Source organism: Sebastes fasciatus, chromosome 18, assembly GCF_043250625.1.
Source record: "Sebastes fasciatus isolate fSebFas1 chromosome 18, fSebFas1.pri, whole genome shotgun sequence".
Taxonomy (NCBI): domain Eukaryota; kingdom Metazoa; phylum Chordata; class Actinopteri; order Perciformes; family Sebastidae; genus Sebastes; species Sebastes fasciatus.
Window position 1 is genome coordinate 14,242,484 of NC_133812.1, and position 26,326 is coordinate 14,268,809.

The following is a 26,326-nucleotide window of genomic DNA, read 5'->3' on the forward strand; positions in this document are numbered from 1 at the left end:
AGTCTAGTATTTCATTTTTAAAATGTACTAAACTACTATATTTAGAACTAAATTTACAGTGTGCATTCACGTGAAGGGAGCATGTCAACTCAAATTGCTGTATATATTTACAATTAAATGTAACAATGAACTTATATACTTGCATTGCTAACTGTATCTGTTTAAACAATAGTCCAAATAGTTCATCTATTCCTGTGTATGTGTGTCTCTCGCTCTCACAATAGGTGTGAGAAGGGTGTGTAGCCTCTCCGGTTTAAGTCTGAGGATAGGATTACAGCATTACTCTATCCTGCAGGGACAAAGATCAGATTGCTCTTTCATGAATGTGTATCTGTACAGCCTGTGCTCCCTAAGGAGATGAGGCAGCAAGTCCTGAATGCCTTTATATGATAGATACCTTAAAGGAATTGTGAATTGATTGTGTTCTTACACGGCTCTGAATGTCTTTATTGGGCTGTAAGGACAACTACAAGAAGTGCACCTGTAATTGGATTTCAGCCAACATGTCTGTCAGTGGTTGTGTCTTTAATAGGGCTGTCAATTGATTGAAATATCTTATTGCGATTAATCACATGATTGTCCATAGTTAAGTGCAATTAATCGCAAACTAATTGCAAATTTTTTTATCTGTTCAAAATGTACCTTTAAAGGGAGATTTGTCAAGTATTTAATACTCGTATCAACATGGGAGTGGACAAATAGGCTGCTTTATGCAAATGTGTGTATATATTTATTATTGGAAATCAATTAACAACACAAAACAATGACAAATATTGTCCAGAAACCCTCACAGGTACTGCATTTAGCATAAAAAATATGCTCAAATCATAACAAGGCAAACTGCAGCCCAACAGACAACAACAGCTGTCAGTGTGTCAGTGTGCTGACTTGACTATGACTTGCCCCAAACTGCATGTGATTATCATAAAGTGGGCATGTCTGTAAAGGGGAGACTCGTGGGTACCCATAGAACCCATTTCCATTCACATATCTTGAGGTCAAAGGTCAATGGAGCCCTTTGAAAATGGCCATGCCAGTTTTTCCTCGCAAAAATGTAGCGTAAGTTTGGAGTGTTATTTAAAGTTTTTATCCTCTTTTGCGACAAGCTAGTATGATTCGTACCAATAGTTTCATTAGGTTTTCTAGTTTCTAGTTTTCACTCTAGCTTTAAAACTGAGCCCGCTACAACCTAAAAGTCACAAGTTGCGTGAATGCGTTAAAGAAATTAGTAGCGTTAAAACAAATTTGCTTTAAAAAGCGTTATTACTTTGACAGCCCTAGTCTTTAATCATTTTTGTCGTCCTGCTGGTTTTGAGCCACGGCATCTCGGAGAAAGATTTCAAGTTGTCATGCTGGTTGTTTAATCTCCGTGTGTATTTGCTTTTGGTGGATGTGAGCTAAGCAGGCGCACGCGCTTGTCACTAGTAATGGTGGTTCCGGCTGATGTTTGCACTGTTATTGGACAGGCCTCCAATAAATGTGGCCTGCTGCAATCACTTTATTGCCCTATTATTTATCCCTCCCTTCCATTGCACCTGCCATACTGTGTGTCTCTGACAGGTTCAAATACTCACACACGCACATCTCTCTTTATTGCTCATCCTCGCACATCCAGTGTATTTTGCGCTATGCAGTGTCCGTGCATGAAGTGAAAGTGAAGCACAACTATTGATCTTCATATCGTTACTTCTGTGTCCTGCTGTTCCCGTAAAGAGCCAGGCAGGACATGAATAGAAAAGAAGTCGATATTTACTGTACCACCCTGGCATGTCGAATAGCTGATGGCTCTTTAAGTGGAGTATGGGGCGGGGACACAATACCATGTGCTCTATGAACACACCCCTTCCACAGTGGCAGCTCCAGCACCGCATTATTTGCATTGGTGTGTGTGTGCATAGGCGTACATCCCTAGTTGTGTGTGTACATTACAGTAAAGTGTGCCTATCCTCTGCTCTCTCGCTTCCACTCTGCCACTGCATCATGTGCTGCTGCCGTTGTCAGGGAAACCCTCTACCGGTACCGGCTCACCTTCCACCGCTGGATTTGCACTGAATATTTTAACGGCCCCCGCTGCCCTCTTGTTAACCGTGTATCTTTTGGCCAGTGTGTGTGCAGACAAGTTTGCAGAACAGGCCCAGAGAGAGAGAGAGAGAGAGAGAGAGAGGCGAGGAGGGAAAAAGGAGGGCTGCAGTATAACACTAGTGACAGCAGCAGCAGCATCTCTTGAGGAGTGAGGGGAGTCAAGAGGAAGTGCAATCTTTCCAGCTTTCGACCGACTCGGTCTCGTGGATTAAAATCTTCTTTTCTAAGCCAGACTACAAGAGCTCATCCTCAGACTCGGTCGCACTCTTCTCACTCTGTCTCTCTCTGCTTGGCACTGCCATCGTTGGCAGTATTTACATGGCACAGTGGGCAGCTGTGTTTGTCTCTCTTTCACCCTCATCGTCTGTCTGAACTTCTTTAACTCTCTCCATTTTCTCTCATCTACTACATTTTGTAATTTCATTTTCTTCCATCCGTCCTACTCGTTCTGTTTTTTTTCCACCTCCTTCTCTCTTCTTCTTGCTGTCACAGACCGGCAATGTGCAGCCAGAGGAAGCAGCTGTTAGCATTAGCTGTTAGCCATCCTCACTGAGAAGAAGGTTTTTTTAGGGGTGACCCCCTGTCCACCACCATCCTCTGGCGTCCACCGCTGACCTGCCTCCCCTCCTCCCACCCACCACTGCAGGGTGGGATGGGTAGGGGCTGGGTGAGATAGCCAGCGGGCTCAAGGGCTATAGCAACAGGGCAGGCGATGCCAGACTGTAAAGGACGAGGACAAGGAGGAGGTGGCGGTGGCGGTGGCGGTGGAGGTGGAGGTGGAGGTGGGTGCTCGCGGGGCAAGTGGATGCTGAAGAAGGGAGGCAGCCGGTCAGCCATACCGGCACTCTTCACCATCAATGAGGAAGAGGAAGGGCAGAGACGGAGAGATGCTCGCAGGAGGAAGAAAAGAGGTATAGACGGAAACTGACAGGGGTGATAAGTGGAGAGCACACTGAATTTGCATGCTCTGGTGCTTTGTACTGTTTCATTTATTGTGTGTAAGGGCTTTAATATCTGGGACAGCGAGGCTGCAGGGGCAGAGAAATGTGCGACTAGTCTCTGGAGAGTCACAGGAGTAGACAATCTGAAAAACTCTGAACTTGTGGAGCATTAAATACAAATGTATGTGTATTTGTTAGTAGGATGTTAATGATGATGGGCCAAGAGCTTTGATGGTAGATGCTTGTGTTTGCTCTTGCAGAGGAAAACTCCTCTTAACCCATCAAGCTCAGTCATCTGGAGACAGGTGGCTGACAAGTCTGATGAGAAAGCACAGTGTGTGTGTGTGTGTGTGTAGAAAACCAGCTGACAAGGCAAGATTGGGTCAACCCAAGGGCAGGAGATGAGAGTGAAGGTGCAGTTGACTTCACACTTGTAGGTGGTTATAATGCATCAGTAAGCAGAGCGGTCAGTCAACGGGACAGCATGCGTCTGCAGTCACAGCAGGTATCAATGTGCAAACTGTTAACTGTCTCTTCCTGTTTTGGGGTTTTATTCCAGAGTTTTGAAAATCCGAGAGCAAAAGATTTGCTTTGTTGTTAATTTATTCACTTATTCATTCATTCACTTTCATGCCTTTTCATTCAGTGTTGGTTGACAAGAGATGCTGTATAGTGTCGTATTTCCAGGGACAGTTGGTTTCAGTAACCTATTTCTATCTGATTTGGGATTAAGGTCTGAAGAATTAGTAGTGGAAAAGGCTATGGGTGGTGTTTTCTGGGTATTGTAGTATTACAGACTGAATCTTGCAGTCACTGGATTTGTGGTTTGTGCAAATATGGGTCAAGAGACAAGAATATAGAGAGAAAATTGAGCTTTTCAGGGTCCTGAATATGCAGCATGCTGCTGTCCTTAAAACAGAAAACGCGATATACTGTAAAGTAGTGATGTAAAGTCAGCACTGCAGTGCTGGGGGATGTTTGCAGTGGCACTACTGTGATGCAATGGAGCAACTGTTTGGTTTAGTGTAGCACCATTTATTTTATGTCCATTCATTCATTTTTTTTTAAATGGTGTAAAGAAGAACCTGTATAACAGATCTGATTAAGGGAGGGTTTGTTCTTTGACTCAAGGAGACAGGAGGGTGATCAAATATTAATGTGACGATGATGACGATAATGATGAAGTTTTGTCATACCAGCTCTACGCTAACCTGACTCCGTGTAACTAAAGTAGTTGTGTCTGCAACAGCTACAGTATATGGTATAAAATGAACAAATCATCTGATTCCTAAATAATTGCATTTCCTTTTAGTGTAAGACGTGATTCTCTATTCATACTAATAGTTTTGCAGTTCCCTCATGGGGCAAGCATGTACGGATCACTTGAACCATAAATAATAGAGGAGAACAGACCGAGAGAGGAGGGGAGGGGGGGGGGGGGGGGGTGATGACGTGATGACATGACTGTGAGCTTCTGTAGCGAGCATGATCTCAAAGTATCAGGTAGCTGATTGACACTTGTCTATATTTTAAAATGACAGTCATTTGGTGATACTGTCTTTATTTCAAAGGTGCCAAGTGTAAGTATTATGCACGGCTAAATATAGGCTAAAATTTTGTCAACAAACATTCATATATGCCTTCATTTTTTATGTGTACGACTGTTTTGCTGCGTTCAACCTCAGCTGATTGTGATTATTTTGACTGACGATTTGCGATATTAGAGGGTATGATCATTTTTACATCATTATTCTTATTTATTTTAATTGAAAAACGTATGAAAAATTGATGTGGTGTGATTTTTGCGGTGATCTAAACCAAAACAAAGATGTTTTCTTTAACAAATATTGCGCCTCCTGCGATTTGAATTAATTGTGCAGTCCTACTATTGAGGTGTAAAAGCATGGCTTGATCTTCACTGTGTGGGTGGATGAATTATGTTAATAATAGTAGTTTTGAGCTGAGCTGGAGATGAGATGGAGTTTTGATCGACATTGGTTGATGTGGATTTTAGTTGGTTGAGTGCTTTTTAGTGATTCTTAATCTCTGACATAGTCATATCAATTTAGATGATAAACAAATCAATCAATGACTAGTTTATAATATAATTACAACAAAGATGATTACAGAGAGATGGCAAAATTTCAATATTTCACAACAACCTTTTCTATCATTGATGGCCCTTGTTGTCATGCCATGAGTGACTCTAGACATGAAACATGTTCCTGCCATGTGCAACAAACGCACTGGCTCCCTCCACTGAAGGCACCTGTTATCCAGGCCTGACTGCCTGTCCCGGGGCTAGAAAGGAGGACTCCCGCCCCCCCTACCCCATTTGCATCCTCTGTTGGCTGGAGCTTAGCGTTTAGCTTAGCATTAGCAGCAGGCTAATCCTCTCAGGCTGCAGGGGAGGCAGGAGCCACACAGCAGGCTCGCCTGCTACCCACTGGCCTGGACAGCACAGCATTAATCGCAAACTCTGACCATTTAATCTGACTGCCAGTGAAGGCAGCAGATAGATTTTGAGGGGCGGGGGGGGGGGGAGCGTCTGCACACACACACACACACACTCATACACTCCAGCACTAGGGGAGGGAGGGGCAGATTAAACAGTCGCACTCTCCCTATGTCTCACTCTCTGTCTCTTTTACACACATAAACACGCACACACATGGACAAAAGGATGGGGGTTGGAGAGTCGCCACAACCTGTCTCACAGTCAGTCGGCTCTCAACAACAGTGACACCGGCCAAAGCTGACCCCTCTCTCTCTTACTCCCTTCCTGCTTTCCCCCTTTTATTTTGAAACAAGTTTTGGGTGGTCCCTTTTTTCGGTTGTCTTCTTTTTGCTTTTTTTCCTTCGTCCCCATCTCACTGCACCATGGACTTTGGATCTGAGCTTATCTTCCACTGTGTAGGATGTTTGCAGGAAGTAGGAACGTTGATTCTGGCCCTCTGATCTGACTAGTCGGAGTGGGACGCTATAGCCAGGGGGTTCAACAGGTTTCCATCCTGGCTTTGACACCCCTGGAATCATGCACCAAACTCCAGGTAAAGACTTGCGATTTGATCCCCCAGGAGGACTCCTGCATATTTCATTAAAACATCGGCACAGGGTCGAACCAGGTGCAGGGTTAGGGAATGAACACAAGTACAGTGCAGTCTGTCAGTGTATCTTTCAGTTTTGTTTTGGCTCTATACTCCAGCACATGGATTTGAAATGAAACATGACTATGAAGTTAAAGTATTCAGCTTTAAGTTAAGGGTGTTTACATCCACTTCAGGTGAGATGGGTATTTTTACACACCCCAAACACTCTTCAAGCTATAGGTTCTTTTTTAATCCACTGTGTTGATATAACGGTACAATGTTAAGAGCATCTATGGCTGTAGAATTTGTCTGGTTTCTTTCCCTCATTAGGGGTGGTTAGGGTCTTTGTATGTTCACTCAGGGTCTTTGTATGTTCACTGGGAGCTTGCACTACGCTCCAAATAATAGTGGTCTTTGGTGCGTTTGTAAAGGCTGATAAATGGCTGTCTGGTGCGGACAAGCAAATATACTTTCTGCTATTCGAGGCTTGTTTGTTTAATGACCTCAACAACAGATGGACGAGGCTGCGAGAGGAGGAAACCACTGCTCCAGTAATAAGTCCGCCACGTTATATTGTTAAAGCATTGCATGTGATGGTTGTCATAGATACACCATTTTGCCTGTGCATATAACATGATGTAGGATGGGATGTGAAGGCAGATGGATCAAAAGATGATATAGAACAATTAGGTTAGTAATTCATTTTCAAAGTGTAGTTGAGCACTGCATTGGACGCATTCATCTCTGTATACTTTTTTCCCAGTCTCTCGCTTTATAAGGCTTTGTTTAAGTCACTCGCTCTTTAGGGTAATGGTATACCCAAGCTAACACCCTACACTGCTCTCATCTGCAACTCCGAGCCACAGGATGCCCTTTGACCTCAGCTGACCTCTCCTTATAGGCACGCTGACCACAGTTCATAGCTTTCTTTGAAGTCAAAATGAGACTGCTGCTGCATCAGGCCTTGTTTTCTTCTTATCGGTGAGATGTCGGAGTGTAAAAATGTAATATGGATATGACTTTTAGGTATAGGCAGATAGGTGTAGACAACTGAATTTTAGGTTTACGGCACACACTCTTTTCTTTTTTGTATTGTAGTATGTGTCAATGCATCACAGGGCTAGTGTTGTATCATACACACACATGCAAAACACACAAACCTCATTCGACATCCATTACCTGCTTCGTCACAGAACATAGCGTGTGCCACATTTGCAAATATTTTGATAAGTACTTTGACATCTAGCTGTTATTCAAATTGCATTGGTAAAATATTAGAGTATGTAAATATGGGCCTCGCTGTGTCATGCACACCTACTGTACTGTATTTATGCTTTGAGAAACACGCCTGCTTTAATTGCTATTTGTCTTTGTTAGTCATTTGTATCCTCCGTTTTTCTTGATTACGTCTTCCTGCTGTAGAGATACAAATTTCCCATAAGAATCATTTGCAGCTGTGGGAGTGGGTATATAGATTTTATTGATCAATCATGAATCATTTCAGTGCTGGATGCATGCATTCTACTGTTCTAATAACAGTGTCATATGTTATGAATTTGCTAATTATCATTCATTGTAAATGGAACACATTTGTTTTCTTCATTTTGACCAGTCAGTGTTGTTGTTCCCTCCCGTAAGAAGTTTCTTATTTGTGTGGTTCAGAGCGTTCCCAGCTCTTTTTCAGTGAAGTGCTCCCATTCAAGCCGTCAAATTGAGGAAAGTGGTTCTGCTCTCAGTCCTGTCAACGCTGGCTTATTGTTGAGTGTCCCACTCCGCTTGTCAGAAGGTCCACTTCAGCAGTCACTAGAAGTTAACTTCCACAAATGGAAAGAGCTCCTTATTTTATACCATAATGTCTTTTTTGATGCAAATGTATGGTCCTATATGACCTCTTGGTGGAAGTTGCTTATGGTGCCTAAAAGCCATTCACAAATCTCCAGTGTAGTATTTGCCTGTAGCACTTTATACTCCTCTCTCAATGAGCTAATCTTGAGCTTAAGGAAAATCACTTGAGGGGAAGGAATGCATTGACTACTAGACATTATTATAACCTGGCCCAGCCCAGCCTTTCCTGTCATAACAATAGCCATTATGAAACCAGTTCCAAGGCTGGTGCACCAGCAAGCAGGGTAGACCTGTTAATACTTGTGTACACACCTCTTGTGGATGTCCAATAGACTGCAAAATGTAATACATCTCTGCAGCTATGACCTCATGTCTTTGTCCAGCATGTCCTTTTGTGAATTACAGTAAAATATCTCAATGTGTTAGGGTGGAGACGGCATTGGCAGTTTAGATTCTTAACATTGTCTGCAAAATGGCACATCACAAACCAGAAAGTGTAGAAATAAGTGAAAATCTTCTCCTTTTTTTGCCTTTTGTTGGGTCCAGTAAACTCAAAAACTGCTCAGCACTGTATGACTAAATGAAAAAAAAAAGAGTTTCATACTCTCCATAACTGCAGTAGAGCTGCGACTATTAATCGATTAGTTCAGGCATCTTATTAACTATTACATTTATCGCCAAATATTTCAATAATTACCTCTGCCTTGGGCCAATTAGGTTATGTTTTCACCGGCGTTGATTTGTCTGTCTGTCTGTCTGTCTGTCTGTCTGTCTGTTAGCAGGATTACTCCAAAAGTACGTGATGGATTTGAATGAATTTTTTTGGAGGGGTGGGGTATAGCACAATGAAAAATCCATTCGATTTTGGTATAACTGTTGACGCGTTGATGACGCATGACCCCAACTTCTTTCTTCTGAGAGCAGAGAGATATGTGTGTGGATGTGTGGCGAGACTCCGAGGTGCGGCGGCAGCTGCTGGCCGTCTACGGTGAGAAAGAAAAAAGCGGTAAATGACGGGATGCGAGACAACGTAGTGTAACTTTATACAGACACAACAAGGCTGCTGAATGAGAGAGGCATCCGCCGATACGTTACACGGAAACACACCGTGTTAATAATAAGCCGACCACCTCACGGTACCGCCAGCTGTGAGCTGGGATCTCTTTTTAAAGTCACACACCTTGGCGGAGGTCTGCGCTCTTAAATGTGACTATTTTCTGGTTTCTTTACTCTTCTATGACAGTAAACTGAATATCTAAAACACTGATGGACATTTTTCAACATTTTCTGACATTTTATAGACCAAACAACTCATCGATAAATCGAGAAAATGATCCACAGATTAATTGACAATGAAAATAATCGTAATTTGCAGCCCTACTGTGCAGATATTATACTTTATGTGTCTTGAACACATATAATTTAGTTTTAATACATATAGTATACAGTATAACACCTGGCTCAGTGCAGTTGTTCTCAGTCTTTTATGCCTGATTACACTTTAGCGTCATACTGTAGTTGCATAAATATCACTCCGACTAGTCTGATCATACATCAGTTGGTTCAGATAGCATTAAATTATGCAAAGGAGGATGAAGTTGAAGTTTTAGTTGTTACATTTAAATGCAAAGTGAAACTTGAACTTGTTCATCAGGGCGGTAAGAGTCCACTAGTAGCAGATATGAAACTTGTACTTTGCTCCTCTCTTCCAACCGGCATCATTAATTACCCCACTGAGCTAACATGTTGTTGAAGTGAAGAGATAAAGAAACCATGTAGAGAAGAGAAAGAGAGGGAAATGTAAGATAGTGTGTGTAGCTTGTGCTATTTCAGGTAGAGTCCGTGTGTTGGAGTTTAGTCTGGGTCAGGGCGACGGATTTAATTCAGGCTCTGACTTTCTGGGACAGATTGGTCTCTGTGGAGACTCTCACTCTTCACCACACTCACACACACAAAGGAGGTGTTGGAACAGTTATTTTGCTCACCCACAGTACCTCTGCATGCAGTATACAATTCTTTCAGTTAATTAGTTACCACCCTAATGCTGTTTGTTTTTGGATCCTTGACTAATTAAGCCAGCTTTTTACCCCCAAATCACTAAGGCGTTTGCATGTTGTCATTTTGGAACATTTGGCTCATCTGTTTGTGCATGAGGCCCAGCAAGCTCTGTGTCTATCTGTGTCCAGGAGGCTGACATGAAAGTGCTGAGTCACCCTGAGCCTGATAGTGCCATTAATCAATAGCCTAGCTATGGGCTGAGAGGAAACACTGCAACACACTGGGAACATCTGAGAACACAGGGAGCACAGTATATATTCTTTTACCCTGTTTTGTTTCAGACTACACACTGCAGAAGTCCTACTGTAAATGTTGTAAAGGTTGCAGGTGGACTACTTTATTTGTTTGGACACCACCTTCCTAATCGATCTTTGCATACTGTTTTTCTCACTTTTGCTTGTTTTCATACAAACATCACCATCGCAGATGCTCTATGTTTTGACCATACATTACTACAGTATGTGTGCGATCACACTCAAATGACCCACTTCTGACACGCCAAAGGTCTTAGTCACGAAAAAATAGTATCATAACCTCTTACATTAGCATCAACTGAAGTGTATTTTGGTAGTCTTATCATGTTGTTACATACTTGACTACACTACAGCATTGACTTTCACACTGTGGTTGTGTTGTATTGATTTACATTGAGTCCCTGTGTTAGTAAAGATGCTGGCTACATCTTTTTCTTGTGGATGTATTGTTACAAGGTGGGGAAACTGTAGCTCCTCAGCCGGTCTGGAAGTGCATCACTGGAATTTATGATGCATTCAAGACTTGAGTGTCTGACATGTCTGTGTGCTAAAAAGCAGTTTGTTATGGACTCACTGCAGTACCTATTCTTGATTTTCCCCAAGGAGGATAGATGCTATAGAGATGCTGCTGAGTGTTAAACTTTTATTACAGCTGTTGATGAATGCAGATTTTTTGGCATTAAAACTTTGTCTGTGATGGAGTTACCTAACGTACAATTCTCTTGTCTTTCTCTCTTTCTGTTTCCTCTCATTTCCTCTGTTGGTGTTTCTCTTTTCTGCAAAGTTTTTGCTATTGACACTCGTCTGGTTTGTCTCTCTTTTCCAGCGTCTTACTCCCAGTACACATCGGAGGATGGTAGAGCATCTTCAGCCACCCGCCCAGGCTCCTCTGGCTCCGGGCAGACCTACACTCCCACCTTGACCCCCACCCCCACACCACCCTCGACTCGCACCACCACCAGCATCAGCCCCAGTAACAATGCTGGCACCAAAACAGGTACGTCACACTGGCATGCAAGGGAAACATTTCTCTCATGTTAAAACAATTATTATGAGACATAATACAACCCAGTTGTACAGTAGTTTTACTGTGCTGGTTTAACATTTGTTTGTGTTGCAGACTCGTTGCTCTACAACAAGATCGACGAGAGACAGAGGTTAGCCCGTGAGCGCCGGGGGGAGCGTGAGAAACAGAATGGTGTGTATTCTTTAACTGTGTGTGTGTGTGTGTGTGTGCTTGTGTAGACTGTACATTAGTGTGCAGGAGGCTTTAAATGCATCCTTTTCCCGCAACATATCATGACTGAACTCGGTTGGTAGCTGTGGTGAAGTGCCCGTTTCTCTGGTCGTTACATAAAGTCTAGGCTGAAGCCAGGCACCCCCCGTTGCCATGGCACCAATGTTACATAATGGGTCCGGCCATGGCACAGGGTTTAGCGAAGGCTGGTGTTTTGAATGTGTTTTTTTTTGTGTGTGTTGAGCGTGTGAGTGACAGATGGGTTTCAGGAAGCCAGTGCCGTGTGTATGTTTTTATTACTAAAGTGTGTTTGTGTTCAGTGGTCATACCTCTGGCCCCGGCTGAGGGGCAGAGGGATTTGCTTTGTGCCCAGAGCTAAAGCCTAGTCACATGATCTACAGCTGACCCATCACACTGCTGCTATAAGCCTGTGTGTGTGTGTGTGTTTGTGCATGTGGCTTGGTGTGTGTTTGCACACATGTTGGAAATATGAACACACTAATGCATGTGCATCATATCATTATTAACCGTGTGTATGCACTACGCCTCAGCTGTCAAGGAGGCCGAGTGGCAGGCACGTGAGGAGCGAGCCAGGCAGCACTATGAGAGGCAGGTGGAGGAAAGGAGGAGGAGGCTGGAGGAGCAGAGGGTGAAGGAGGACAAGAGACGGGTCGCCGTGGAGGAGAAACGACGGCAGAAAATGGAGGAAGATAAGGTCTGACACACATAGCCCTGTACACACCTCCACATTCACTCTTCACCTAAACACACATGCACGCCCTCTCTACAAGTGCAACATAATACACCTCATGAACAGGCTAATAAATATCAGTGTTTAGTGAACCATTTACACGCTCTATGCCCCCTCCTTCTTTAGTTAGTTGGAGTTTGAACTTTACTCCTATCTCCTAACCCTAATTTATTTATTTTTTTTTACACACACACTGTGAGCTGCAGGGAAACATGGACGTAATGTGTTGCAATGTCACCCATAGATTTCTGACATGAAGTTTTGATTTGAGTTTGATTTCAGAAGTTATTGACGCTATAAAATACAAATCTTGTCAAAGGCTAAATGTCATGGCTGAGGCCCTCTGTCAGTCAAGCAAACACACCCCAAAACATACTAAAATACATAAAATACTGTCTCACTTATGCTTTCTTGATGGAAAAAAAATATCCTCAGAATTTACCGCCAAGGTACAAAAAGAAAAAATAATCCTTAAAACCGTATTGTCTCTTGGAAGACAAAAAGAAAAAATAATAAAAAAAATTATATGTAAAGTGAAAAGTTGGGATTTGTTTAGCATTCCTGCTTCATTCATAATAATAATAATAAACTTTATTTATATAGCACTTTTCTAACAATGTTACAAAGTGCTTCACAACAAAAAAATACAGTCAAACAGTAATAATAAAATAAAATAAAAAATAAAATACAATATAGATTAAATAAAAAAGATAAAAAAAGTTTTGAGAAGATATATAAAGGTAGTGTCATTAGACAGGGTTGACAGGCAGCAAAGAGCCCTTGGCTGGTCTCGAACCCGAACCACTGCAGGAAGGACTCACCCTTAATGGTACACGCTCTACAGTGAGATCAGGCTCCAATTAGGTTATTGATTTAATGAACATTGGGACACTGATGAGTCAGAGACCTACAACATGATTCTGAGGCAGCACATGCTCATGACTTTGTAACAACATCATATCTTCCCAGAGGGAAACACTTAGAGGTTGAGTCCCTGTGGCCTAGTGGTCTACTGTGTTATCACAATCTCTACCTGTCTCTACTGTCTGCTATCAAATAAAGGAAAAATGCTGCAAAAAATATTTCCACAAACTATTACAGCTCAAAATTGTTACATCTGTAAATGAGGTTTGGAAAATACATGAGAAAATATCTCTACTTTCCTGGGTACCACAAATTCTTAGGACAAGTTCGACATAATACGAGTGGTTTTGCTTTCATTTTGAGCCTGTTGCTTAATCACGATCTAGATTTTATCTGCCATGTACTTGTACAACTGGTGTACACAAAACACACTTCATTGCCGAATGTATTGTTGTTTCCGTGACTGAAGACTCGTCATGAGGCGGTGATACGCCGGACGTTGGAGAGGAGCCAGAGGACCAAACAGAAGCCCAACCGGTGGTCTTGGGGAGGAGCACTGCACACAAACACTCCCAGCACGCCAGCCGGTACTTTTACTCATCACGCAACTACACACTAAAGTCTCAGTGCTTTCAGGTTGATTGAATACGTTTGAAATCTCATCTCCGTGATGTCCGACAGTGCGTCTCTTGTGTAAATATGTCTGCCTGCCTCTGCGTGTCAGTATTGTTCTGCCATGTTTATATTTGAACTTTGCAGATCCCCTGCCCTCTGTTGTTACTGCTGACTCACACCCTGCTCTGCCCCTCCCTCTCTCTCTCTCTCTCTCTCTCTCTCCCTTATTCTCAACCTCTCTCTGACTCACTTTTTCTCTCTCTCTCTCTCTCTCTCTTACCCTCGCTCTCGGATCTCCTCTCTGCTCTTTTGTTTCTCTGCCATTGTCCTTTCCCCTCCTGGTCCAGGTTTTGTCGAGTCGGCTTTCCTCTATCCACTCGACCTTGCTGGACTGGAGCACATGCAGGGTGCTTTCAGTCTCTACCGCAGATACGGAGTGACCTCCCAATGTGAATATTAAAGCACAGTTAGCCAGCCAGCGTTACAGTAGACCGCTGGCTCTAGCACTGTTACTGCACAGCACCGTTATAGCACCGCTGGCATTAGTAGTGTAAATGTAGGCCAATGTGAATGGCACGACTAGTGTGTGTTTTATTTCCAAGTAGCAATCCAGGATCATTCATTCATTTTAGCTCCATTTCTAGATTACGTCAGACCCATTTAGCACTAATTCATTTTCTAATCTTTTTTTCCCCCCTTTAGCGACATGTTGTTAGTTTTTTCGTATCTAACCCGATTTAACCAGACTAGACTAGAGTAACCCTTCAAAGAGTGCTCCCCCCCCCCCCCTTCTCTGTCCTTCAAGTCCACCTTGTCAATACATCATTCATTTGCTTTTATCATGTTTCTTCTTTGTCTCTAGATGCTGACAGGCGGTCAGTGTCCACAATGAATTTATCCAAACACACAGACCCCGTTATTACCAAGCGCTTCTCCTACTCCTCTGCCACACTCCTACACTCACCAGACCGAGGTAACGGACATGGACTTGAACACACATATTGTTCATTACAGTATCCACTGCCTTTGGCTGTCATATCTTATGTCATTTGTGTTTGTTGTGACAGTGTATACGCTCATTGTTGTTTTCTTTTATCTACTAACTGGGGGTATAGTATGGTGACTTTTGATATGGACAAAAAAAACAGAACAGATTTCTATATTTAAAAAATAGTTCAACATTTTGGGGAATGCACTTGTTCACTTGCTCTCTGAGGATTAGATGAAGAGATCGGTGCCACTCCCATATCTGTACAATTAATATGAGGCTACACTCAGATATCTTAGCTAAACTGAACATAAAGACTGGAAACGGGAAACAGACTTTCTCTGTGCGAACGTTACAAAGTCAGCCTCTAAAGCTCGCTGATTAACACGTTATATCTTGTTTGTTTAATCTGTACAAGTGTATCAATGACAAGTTGTGGTTTTATGAGAGTCTTGTCTTGAAAGTCACAAGAAAAAGTCTGGCACATAAACCCCCTAAAACCACTACTTTTCATAATTTTTTACACTTAGGCTTTTGTACATCTTAAACAAACAAGATATAATGTCATAATCAGTACGTTTTAGAGGTGCTGGTAGTTTTCATTTGTTACCTTTGGACAGAACCAGGCTAGCTGATACCCACTTTTTTTCAGTCTATATGCTAGGCTGAGCTAACACGCTGCTGGCTGTGTCTTAGGGCTGGGCGATTATGGCCAAGATCTTCTATTGCGATATAGGTCATTTCATATCTAGATAACGACATGTTTTCTGGTAATTCAATGAATACATAGTCTATATGAATTAACCACACGGTAAAGCCTATCTTTTAGTATTTTGTCATTTTAAGAACTTGAGTGCAAAATGAACATTACAGTTTAAAGTGACATTATAGAGAAAAAAAATATATAAATATAGGCCTAGTCTATATCGCTATAGAAACGATATCAAAAAATATATACGATAGACTTTTATCGTCATATTGCCCAGCCCAACTGTATCTTCATATTCAACGGACAGATATGGGAGTGGTCCTGATCTCCTCATGTAACTTTCAGCCAGAAAGCGAATGCAAAGCACAATTTTCAAAATGTCAAACTGTTCTTTAAGTATATACTGTTTATATATATATATACATAAAGTGCTAATTTAACCGTTAGATCATGTATTCTTTGATGTTTATATGTTGCTAACAGGCTTACAGATGAGAACAGCCTCCTCCCCTGTCATTAGCAAAGCTCAGTCCAAATCCCGCCTACACCAGGGAAAGACCAGCCAGCACAAAAACACAGGTGTCTTCTGGAAACCTTTTGCAGCTTGGTCCCACATTTTACATGTTACGCACTATGTTGCAAAGCAAAAAAAAGATCATGGGCTGGAAACTGTTGAGGAATTCCAAACAGAAAGTTGTGATTACTTTGTGTACTCGGTTAAATTGAGAAAACATTGATATTCCTTTAATAGTGATACATGTTGCTGTACAATCCATCTCCTCCTACATGCATTTTTTTTCATCTGTAAATGCTTCTTTGTACAGTAGCTTTGAACCTGGATGACGTTTGATAGCTGAGTAAAGAATTTAGAAGAAGTCCTACTCTACTGATTAATATGATCTTCAATATTTACAATACAATCACCAAATGGCATGTACTATACTGTATACATGTGTTTGCACTTCTCTGTGTTTCATCAGAGGATCAAGATTCCCCATCCACCCCCCCATCCCTCTAGCGTGACCCCTTTCTCTAATCCTCTGTCGGATAATCTTTTTGTTTTTGTGGGAACACTGTACTCTGTTTTTATCCCAGCGTAAAAAAATCAAACACCCAACATTTCAACAATCAGACGTGCACATAATTATAGACGTAAAATGTATTCGCGTGCCAAGTTCAATGCTGCCAAGTCGAACTCTACACATTCAACCGGCCACTGTGAGAAGCATCGCACATTTTATTGAGTGTAACTCTGAAACTGTTTCATTGCTTGAACACAGTGCGGTGTAGATTAGCAGCGCAGGTTCCTTTGCACAGTTTCCAGCCCAGTTGTATCTTTGCCCCTCAGCCTGAAACCTGCAACCTTGTACTCTGCTTCCTTATCAGAGCGAGCAGTCCTGCATGATTTGCCTGATAATCTGTCCTTTGTCTCTTTTTAAGTGGCAAATCAGGTTATCATGGAGATTAATTTTGATTTGTTGCAAAAAATTGTTGCATTGTCCACTTCTGCTTAATACGCTACACATTATGTACAATATGCCAACATTCCTACCCAGGTACCAAAGACTGCATGGCCAAATACGTAACTTAACTTACTCCAATAAAAGCTTTCAGCACTTCTTGAACGCCAAATTAATTAATATATTTCTTGAACTTTAAGTAAAGACAGTTTTCTTAAAATGCAGATTAAATATGTCCTTTGTTCTGCAGTTTATTTGAATGCTCCTCCCTGTGTTTGCTCTTGGTTTGCGCTCCACTCCAGGCTGTTTGATTCCCTCATAATTAACATACTGGTGCATGCAGGTGTAGGTGTAACATAGTAGCCTGTGCATGTTGATGACTTCACTTTTAAGCTCTCGCCTACGAGTGCGAGGGAAGGAATGAGTAACACCGTAATCACGCATAATTTATAATATGCTTTGACTGATCGCTTAGGCTAATCAGTGGGCGTTAGTTTAAGTTGTTATCAAACCTAAAATGTTACGTGTGTGTGTGTGTGTGTGCGCTCAGGCCTGCGCCGCCATCCGTTGACGACGTGGGAGAGCAACGTGGTGAACCGACTGCAGCAGCCAACGCACTCCTACCTGGCTCGCAGCCGCAGCGCCATGAGTCTGTCTGGAGATCAAACAGGTAATGTACACACATCCCACATGAAAGACGCCGTCCTGGTTCTTATGGTCAATAGTGAGTAAAATAGAGGATGTTGGGAAACTGGGAATCACAGCTCTTTGTGCTATAGAAGCACTAACGCTGTTTTATGTTTTGGCCTCTTGACCAGAACAGTTTCGGATCTTAATCTGATTTGGCCAGACTTAAAGCATTACACCGTCTGAAACTTCCTTCACCAGCCTGTATCAGGCACTCAAAGCTCACACACACACACACACACGTCTAAACAAGTAAGCTGTTCAGGAAGTATTCTCCTATAGATATAGGGTTTTTGTGATGCCTCATGCTGAAATATGAAATATTAAAGAGATGCTGTGAGACCGAGAGCCCATACAATCTACAAGAGGCCAATTCATTTTATCTTTTTGATGGCCCAATATGATGCATTGTTTGTTTTTTGAACTTTTCCTGACCTTTTACTACATCTTGTTGTCGGGGTGTAAATCACAAGTTTCATCACGATACAATATTATATCGTGTCTTTGGACAACAATACGATGTTTGCTGATATCACAAAGTCTACCACGATACAATTTCGATTCGATTCAGGGGCCTTCGATCTGATATGAGACGATATCATGTGCCCATTTAAAACAGTCAGTTACATTTATATCAACTTACAAAAAGCAACAAAAATATGATTTGACAATTTTATTACTGGGCTCTGTAGGAAGGAGATGCAAATTTGGGTATTTCAAAATAAAGGCGTATCCTAAAGATGATGCGTATCAATGTTTTCACTTTGCATCGATGATATTGGATCCTTGATCATTGAAATATGTCGATCCAGATCGATGTTTCGGTACACCCTTGATGTTGCCCAGAAACTCTTGTGTATTTCTGCCCCTTTCTATTGTGTTGCTGTGTTTTTCTTTATTTTGTGTGTGTTTTTTGAATAATCAAACTCTCTCTTACGCTCACATACACAAGAACTCTTCGACCTGCACAAAGCACACTGTATTGCTTTCCTCTACTCTACACATTCAACATTTTCTAGCGTGTGAAGGTGCACTTCTTGTGTTTGGTGTTTTTTTCTGCATGCTCACTTCCTCTATGTGGTGTCGGGTCAAATGCATCCATAATACATATAGTTTATTCTGACTGAATGGCTTTCAAAGTAGAGGTGCTTCCAACACTTGGCACTTTTTAGAGGAGGGATTGGTTTGCCAAACCAATCGTATAGTGTAATAGCACAAAGTGAATGGAACATTTTCCATATTGCGTTGTGTTTGTAAAAGGTGTCACAGTTTTCCTTTTCTTAATCACCACCCTTAGTCCACCACCCTTTTACCTAAAAATGTGGTTCAACTTTACACAAATTGAAACAAAAGGAAATACGAGTAACATAAATACTGCCCATGTCTTATTGTAACCCTCTCAAATATGAAATGATTATTATTTGGAATTTCCCGGATTTCAGGATTATTCATTAACACTTTCTGTATGTCAAAGAGGACACCTTGAGGGGTACGATACAAGTAAAATGCAATTTGTGTGAGGTCAACTTTCATTATTGCTGGACTACTTGGCCAATCAGCCCTACTAAATGCTTCTTTTAAAAGTGTAACATTCATTTCTTTAACATAGTGATGGTTGTGGTATATTAGCAGTTTTGCTTTCAGTCAGTAGTACTAATACCTTCTTATTTTTCTTCTCTGTTTCCACCTTTCATTAATTCATCTGACATCCTTCTTCTCTTATCTGATCTCTCGCTCCTTGCTCCTGTTTTTCAAACCCTTGCTCTTTAAACCCTCACGCCGCCCTGCTCCATACCTTCCTCGAAAAACCCTCCGAACTCCCGCCTCGTACATCACCGTAGCCATGCCTGTTTGTCCTCGCTCAGTGTCCTGCCACCCCATGGGCTCCATGTCCTTCAAAGCCCTGCAGGCCCAGCCGCTCCCTCACTGCCGCAGCCATGAGAGGAACCTCAGCAAGGGGACGCTCTCGTCTTCTGCCACGACCACTCGCAGGAGGACCACCGGCACCACGCAGGTGGGTTATGTCATCAACCTGCACCGGTGTTTGACTGACTATCTAGACAATATGGGTTCTCAATACATAAGACAGTTGCAATATTAGTAGAAATGTAAGCTGTGACAAATGCTAAGTGCTTGTTTGTTTATGTGATGGAAAAATAACTTTTTGTTCATATAATACTTGAATCTATTTGCTATAATATTTATCATCTTGATGTTGACATGTCTGTGAGCTTGTGCGTGCACAATGGGGGTGCATTTTTCTATTCAGTTTTGGTGTCTTACTATTACTCACGCACATAAATGATTCACTGCTTTTTGCTCCTCTTCTTCTAGTTCAGCTTATTCATACTGATGATGCCCCAGATCAGTTGGACACAATATATCAGAGTACCTGTGTGTCTCTGCTCCTCACACACACACACACACACACACATTACTGTACGAAGTGTCCGTCTGTCTGCTGCCGTGTCACAGCTTATACCATTAAGGTCTTAGAAGGAGGACATGTTCGGTACTTTATATTCCACACAGGGACCCAGAGACACATGCATAAACCGTACAAACAGGTTCACAATCCAGACCCAATCCAGCATACCGCCAGTGATATACCAGTGATGCCACTTATGTGCCATAATGTCTAGATACAGTAGGTTAGTGTTAATGCAAATTAGTTTTTTTTGCCTCCTCTACAAATGGGAGATGATAAATACCTTTTCAGTGGGTCTGCGTGAGAAAAGTTCAATTTTTACAGTTAAAACAGTTAAGTTTTTTTTTTAGTGGTGTCATGGCTTGGTGCCAGATGTTACGCACGGCCAAAGGAAGGCCGTCTGAGTCTAATCCTGTTACTGACTATATTCTGCTGCTGTTGGTAGGACAACCTGGGTTGGTTCACCTTTGATTACTTTGTGTGTTGCTAAGAACAGTTTTGTGAAGAGCTATTTCAGTGACATGCTTCTGGCTCACCTGGGACCTTAACAGGTAAAAAAATTCCTGCACATTTTAAATAATCTTTTTTTTTTTTTATTTCATTGTTCTCCTCCATCTCCTGCACCAATAGAAGAAGGACCGTGACAATGTCAGGAAGTCGTGGAGCAACCTGTCACTCCCATTGGCTCCCATTCTGACTTTGCCCCCCAACAGGCTCTCCTCCTCTTCAGGCAAGAGGATCAGCAAAGTGACAGCACCCTCTCCTGGCAGGTAGGAGAGCACACCCACGATGGCTGACAAGATGAGGTACATCAGCAGATTTGTGACAAAAGGGAGTTATGGTATGGAGTCATAGGAGTGCCATAATAAAGAATAAATCTGTAAAAGAATAAGAAAATAAATGTTGAAATATAAAGAGGAATAAATAAAAGAATATATAAGTAAATAAATAAATGTGGAAATATAATGAGAAATAAATAAAAGAATATATAGGTAAATAAAAGTTGTGGAAATATATTGAGGAATAAATAGGTAAATAAAAAATTTGGAAATATAATAGAGAAAAAAATAAAAGAATAAATTACTAAATTAAAGATGTGAAAATATAATAAGGAATAAATAAAAGAATATATAAGTAAATACAAAATGTGGAAATATAACGAGGAATAAATAAAAGAATACATAAGTAAATAAAAAATAGAAATATGAAGAGGAATAGATAAAAGAATAAATAAAAAAATGTGAAAATATAAAGTGAAAAAAAATAAAAGAATAAGTAAATAAATAAATGGGGAAATATAATGAGAAATAAATAAATGAATAAATAATGAATTATATTTTATTTTATTTATTCCTCATTCCTCAACTAGTAACAAAGTAACAATTTGGTAAGGTTTTGGGCAAAAGTTTAAGTAAACAATGTGCCATGAAAAACGTTGAAATTGTAAACACAGGTAACTAGTAGAATTACATTTGCTTTTATTTTAATCAGTACTTTGTTGCTGACTGCTGCTTTCCTTCCTGCACACAGGCCTCCACAAAAGCCAATAGGGCGCCCCCCGACCCCCAAGCAGCTAAAGTCTCCGGGGCCGGAGGACCCTGGAAATCGTCGTCCTTTCAAGATCCCACCACAGAGCCCCCAACCCACCAGAGCCCCAGGAGAGGAGGAAGAAGAGCAGGTCCTCAGTCCTCCTCAGCCTCGACCTCAGCCGCTGGGTCAGAACAAGACCAGTAGTGAGCAGACAGCAGCCAGCGGTCAGTTGCCACCCTTTTCACACCCATATTATCATGCAGAACTGGATTGTTTTTGTATAAGATACACTGGTCAAAATGCAATTTATGATGCCTTCTAGAGAGTTTTAGCAGTCCTCCAGCCCATAAGCCCTCAGCGGGCACCACAGATGCAGAGGAGGCGAGTCGTATCATGTCTGAGAATCGACGCCTGGCCCGCGAGCAGAGGGAGAGAGAGGAAGAACAGCGCAAACAACAGGAGGAGCAGCAGATGTAAGCCGGCTGTGCTGTTTGTGAACAGAGTAGTGTGCAAAGAGATGGATAATACTGAAGGTTTGTGTGTTAACCTTCATCATCATTATTTCTGTATCCGTACAGGTTAGCGAAAGAGGAGATGGCTCGCCGTAAGGCCGAGGAGCGAGCAAAGAGAGAGGAGGAGGCTCAACGTCAGGCGGAGGAGATGAAGGAGGAGGAGGACAGAAAGGAGGAGGAGGACAGAAAGGTGGAGGAAGAGAGGCTTCAGAAAGAGAGAGAGGAGGCAGAGAGACTCCAGAAACAGGTCAGAGACACAGACTAAACTTAGCAGACCCGTCCAAGACGTCTGTTGACCTCACAATAACATCAAACTCCTGTGTGTTAGAAAGAGGAAGAGGCGGAGCGACTGAGGCAGGAGAGAGAGAAGCACTTCCAGAAAGAGGAGGCTGAACGCCTGGAGAGGAAAAAGGTGACACATTGTTCACACATACTTGTGATATTTCATGATATTCATTCTGTGCAGTGCATGTAAAAGCTCTGTTTTTTCACCAGCGTCTGGAAGAGATCATGAAGAGAACAAGACGTTCAGACACAGCAGAGAAGGTAAAGGCCAAAAGAAATGTGGTATCTTGACTAACCATGAAGAATCTATGAGTGTTAACTCTCCTTTATTCTTTCCCTTCTGTAGAAAGTTGTTCCTACCAGGAATGGAGACAATGCAGGTCATTTACCTTTTTCTATAATCATACCTGTGCACATTCTTTTATTTTGCAAAATGTTACTTTTGCAGGAATATAACCTTACCATTGTACCTTTTTTAAAATATATCCTCATCAGTTGTTCTCATGATGCTGTTTCTGACTGCTGTGTTGTTTTTCTCTCATCATCAGTGACCCCTGTCGCTCCTAGTCCATCTGCAGTGACGGCGTCACCGACACACAATAGCAACGGTCGTCAACCTGAGCCCAACACCACCGCAGTGAGCCACCCCGACCAGAGGTAGAGTTGTAGACTACAGGCACAGCAAACATAATATACCATATAACCGTGTTTTTTGGGTATAGATTGTCACATTGATGACTTTTGAGTGTAACATTTTCCTTTCCATCCTCTGTGTTTCCAGGGAGAACGGGGAGTTTGAAGAGGTGATTGTACTGCCTTCACATCCCAGGTTGTCTCCTCCTGAAGGAGAGGAGCAGCAGCAGCAGCAGGAGGAACAGAGAGTTCCTGTCTTAGCCTTCAGGGAGAACGGTCTCCTAAAGCCTCTAAGCGGAGTAGAGGATATCTCAGCCCAGCAGGGAGCAGGTCAATAAGCATCCTCTTTCTGCTTTGCCCCTCGTTCTTTCATTTTGTCATCATGTATTACATCCCTTCTTCTCCACTTCATTGTCTTGGTATATTTCACCGCAGCTAGCTTTTAGTGTGATCATCCTACATAATAAATCTGATGATGGTGTCATAGTGATGTCATCAGGGTTATCTTGGATTGAGACTTAAAAAAAATTTTGCCAGAAAATGTACATTGCAAACTTGTGGCATAGAGTTTTTTAAAGAAGTGGGCATTAACCAGACAGGGAGGGTCTAATGCTATTGAGTTGCATTATGGGAAATGTAGGATCCCATGTTTTTAGAGCTTGACGCATACTAGTGACTAAAAATTATGATATCTCAGCCCCTGCTGTATCGATTTTGACCTTTTTTTTCTAAAAACATCTGTCTCGCTCATGTCCCCCAACTTCATGCATGCATGTAAACATTGTCAGTGTGTAGCTGGAAATATTTATTTTCTCTAAAATTCTCTAAAATGTTCATTTTGCATTAAAGTTCTTAATTAAATGAAAAAATACTAAATATGCTAAAAATACTAAAGTATGGATTATTTATTTATTAAATTACCTGATATATCGTGATATTTATCGTTATCGAGATATGAAATTACCTATATTATATTGTGATATATGATTTTGGCCAAATAAACCCCGCCCTACATTTGGCAGTAATAAAATCCTCCTAGTAATTAAGTAATTAGTACAAGAGATGATGCAGTTTATGTAACATTAATGTGCTGGATTAACTAGCTTTAGCACAGTACAAGTCTTCATCAGTCTTCAGTCTATATTAGTGACCCAACATTCGGCAGCACATGTATTATTAATCACAACTGGTGGTTAGGCACAAGGACAAGCTAAGCAGCATGTTTTATTTATGAAGTAGAGACTTTCTTAATCCTTTTTTTTAGTTCACCTTCATAGCAGCTGACCGTTTTCTTTGTTGTCCAGATGTTGCCTGATGCCCTGTCAGACCGAGATGATCCCACACCCAGAGAGACAGGAAGTGAGATGGCCAGAGAGGTAAACACGGAGCTGTCGGACTGAAACACAGGAAGGACTCGCAGCATCACAGCCAGACCTTTTCCAGAAAGTTTACTTTCTCACCCCTCCTGCGACAGAAGAGCACCGCCGTAGCCATTTCCCCCAAAGATGGCATCTCCAAAGATCTCCCTAAAGCATCTGCAGAGAGAAGTTACTTTTTCCCCTCAACAAACTCTCTGAGGAACAGATCGTCTCTCTCTGTCTCTGACCACGATCACACTCAGTCACAATGCTCTGTGTACAGCCCCCAACTACCCTTTATACTGAAGCGAATGTCCTGAAATCACAGGAGGATTGAACGCCTACTCCAACTTGTGACTCTCGTGGTGATGTGTGTGTGTGTGTGTGTGTGTGTGTGTGTGTGAATGAGAGACTAATAATAATAATGTAAACTGAGATCAGCTGTAAAGTCTTCAGCCATGATACTTGAAGAGATTTTTTTTTTGTCGCTGTAGAAAACACACTGTTATCAGATGTGACAATGTGATAACTGGAACTCAACAGCACAACAGGCTCCGGATTACAAGGTTTCATTTGTCTTTAACTGGAACCTCATAATTCTCAAAGTTTTCAACGTTTCTATTGAAATGTTACAGAAAAGATGGGATATAGGAATGATGTCAGTGCATGAAGTTGTATTAAGACTACAGGAACGTGTCATGTAATATATTGTTGCTGTGTCTACAGCGTTTAAGGCTAGAGGTTATTATTGGGGTGAGCCCGGGGGGCGTTGGAGTATCATGGAGTTTAAGTTAAATAATGAAAATACTGTTCTCAACTGAGAATTAGGGTGTAAACTACTGATTTTTTGTTTTGTTTAGTTTTATTTAATTGCTGTACAGATGAAATGTGATTCTTTTGTTTCGTCCTCAATAGTCTTTCTGTTTAAAATTGAGATCTGCTTTGACGTTAAGTCCTTTCATTTGTTTCTCCTTTACATTCACCCCCGTCAGTGCTGCATCCTACGTCCTGTCACTGTCTGAACTCAGCCAGTGTTGGGAGGACTTCCGCTGTAGCTTAGCCACCTTGTGTCGGAAGCTGACTTTTTTTTTTTTTGGGCCAAGCAAATACAAAAACGGATTAAAATAATTTGCTGGTTATGTTAATTCTGAAATAATCTGATTCTTTTTTGATTAAGGATTTCAAGAAGAAATGCTGCTAATTTTTGACGTTCCTTTGCCTTACCGCATTGTTGAGAGATTGACTCGTCTTCCTCGCTGAAATGAAGATTATGCATTCCCAGCTTGAGCTTTGACATTCTGGCCACATTGCCATAACTCTCCAGTGGCTTCTGTTGCTTGATTCATGTTTAAAAGTATGAAAGCTCATAATGTCCAGTTATGTCCTCATTGATAGAAGTCAAACAATTGGTCCTTTTATACAGCTTTTCACTAATGAAAGACAAAAAGAGGGGGATTACAGTAAAACACTGGAACCAAATAATTACACTTCTGTGATATTCACTTCCATCTTTTCCACTCAACTTCCAGTAATGCTGCTTTATTAGCATTTTGGTTCTTTGCACTTAGTTTCCTCTTTGTTCAAATCTTGCAGTACCACCAAAAACAGAAGGAAACTTCTCCATGTGTTGGTTATGTGGTGCTGGTTTCTGCCAGCAGTACATAGCACACTGTCCAACACGGTAACTTGACTTAGCTTGAAAATAAAATTGCTTGTAAATGACATTATACATAGAATACATATCCTGTAACTTATGTTTAAAAGTCGATATATTTTACTAAGACTGACGACGAGGCTTTGAAAACTTAACAAGCCCTTCACTTCAGAAGAGAGGGGCTGTGGGATGAGATCTTTGAACTACTGTAAAAGCTGAAATCACTGTACAACTGTTGCAGCTGTACCGTTTGGCGAGTAAATAAAACTTTTTGAATTGATTACCTATTCGCTGATGTGGCATCGCAATGATTTTGTCCTCCTTCTTGATCCAAAATACAGAATAA

The 26,326-nt window shown here is 41.5% G+C and overlaps 1 protein-coding gene across 4 annotated transcripts; it reads left to right on the forward strand.

Annotated features, from left to right (window-relative positions):
• Positions 1-2,149: 2,149 nt before the first annotated feature.
• On the forward strand, positions 2,150-26,267 carry map7b (microtubule-associated protein 7b). Of its 4 annotated transcripts, XM_074614781.1 has the most exons (20): positions 2,155-2,993; positions 11,096-11,266; positions 11,390-11,467; positions 12,058-12,221; positions 13,591-13,708; positions 14,084-14,185; positions 14,599-14,709; positions 15,917-16,012; positions 17,444-17,563; positions 19,422-19,594; positions 20,639-20,778; positions 21,539-21,762; positions 21,861-22,011; positions 22,117-22,297; positions 22,379-22,462; positions 22,546-22,596; positions 22,682-22,715; positions 22,884-22,992; positions 23,117-23,298; positions 24,273-26,267. In XM_074614781.1, the coding sequence occupies exons 1-20, from the start codon at positions 2,795-2,797 to the stop codon at positions 24,281-24,283; spliced, it is 2,499 nt and encodes an 832-aa protein (XP_074470882.1). In that variant the 5' UTR covers positions 2,155-2,794; the 3' UTR covers positions 24,284-26,267. The 4 variants fall into 4 exon arrangements, with proteins under 4 accessions (XP_074470885.1, XP_074470884.1, XP_074470882.1 ...); XM_074614782.1 differs by lacking the exons at positions 2,155-2,993; positions 14,084-14,185; positions 15,917-16,012 and adding an exon at positions 5,732-6,073; XM_074614784.1 differs by lacking the exons at positions 22,546-22,596; positions 22,682-22,715; positions 22,884-22,992; positions 23,117-23,298; positions 24,273-26,267 and having other exon boundaries at positions 2,150-2,993; positions 22,117-22,328; positions 22,389-22,462.
• The last annotated feature ends 59 nt before the right edge of the window (positions 26,268-26,326 follow it).

Bases quoted from the DNA above. Each gene is read 5' to 3' on its own strand.
- map7b (XM_074614781.1), top strand. From the start codon at position 2,795: ATGCCAGACTGTAAAGGACGAGGACAAGGAGGAGGTGGCGGTGGCGGT. The intron at 19,595-20,638 runs GTGGGTTATGTC...CTGCACCAATAG, and splicing joins GGACCACCGGCACCACGCAG to AAGAAGGACCGTGACAATGT. The intron at 21,763-21,860 runs GTCAGTTGCCAC...GATGCCTTCTAG, and splicing joins TGAGCAGACAGCAGCCAGCG to AGAGTTTTAGCAGTCCTCCA.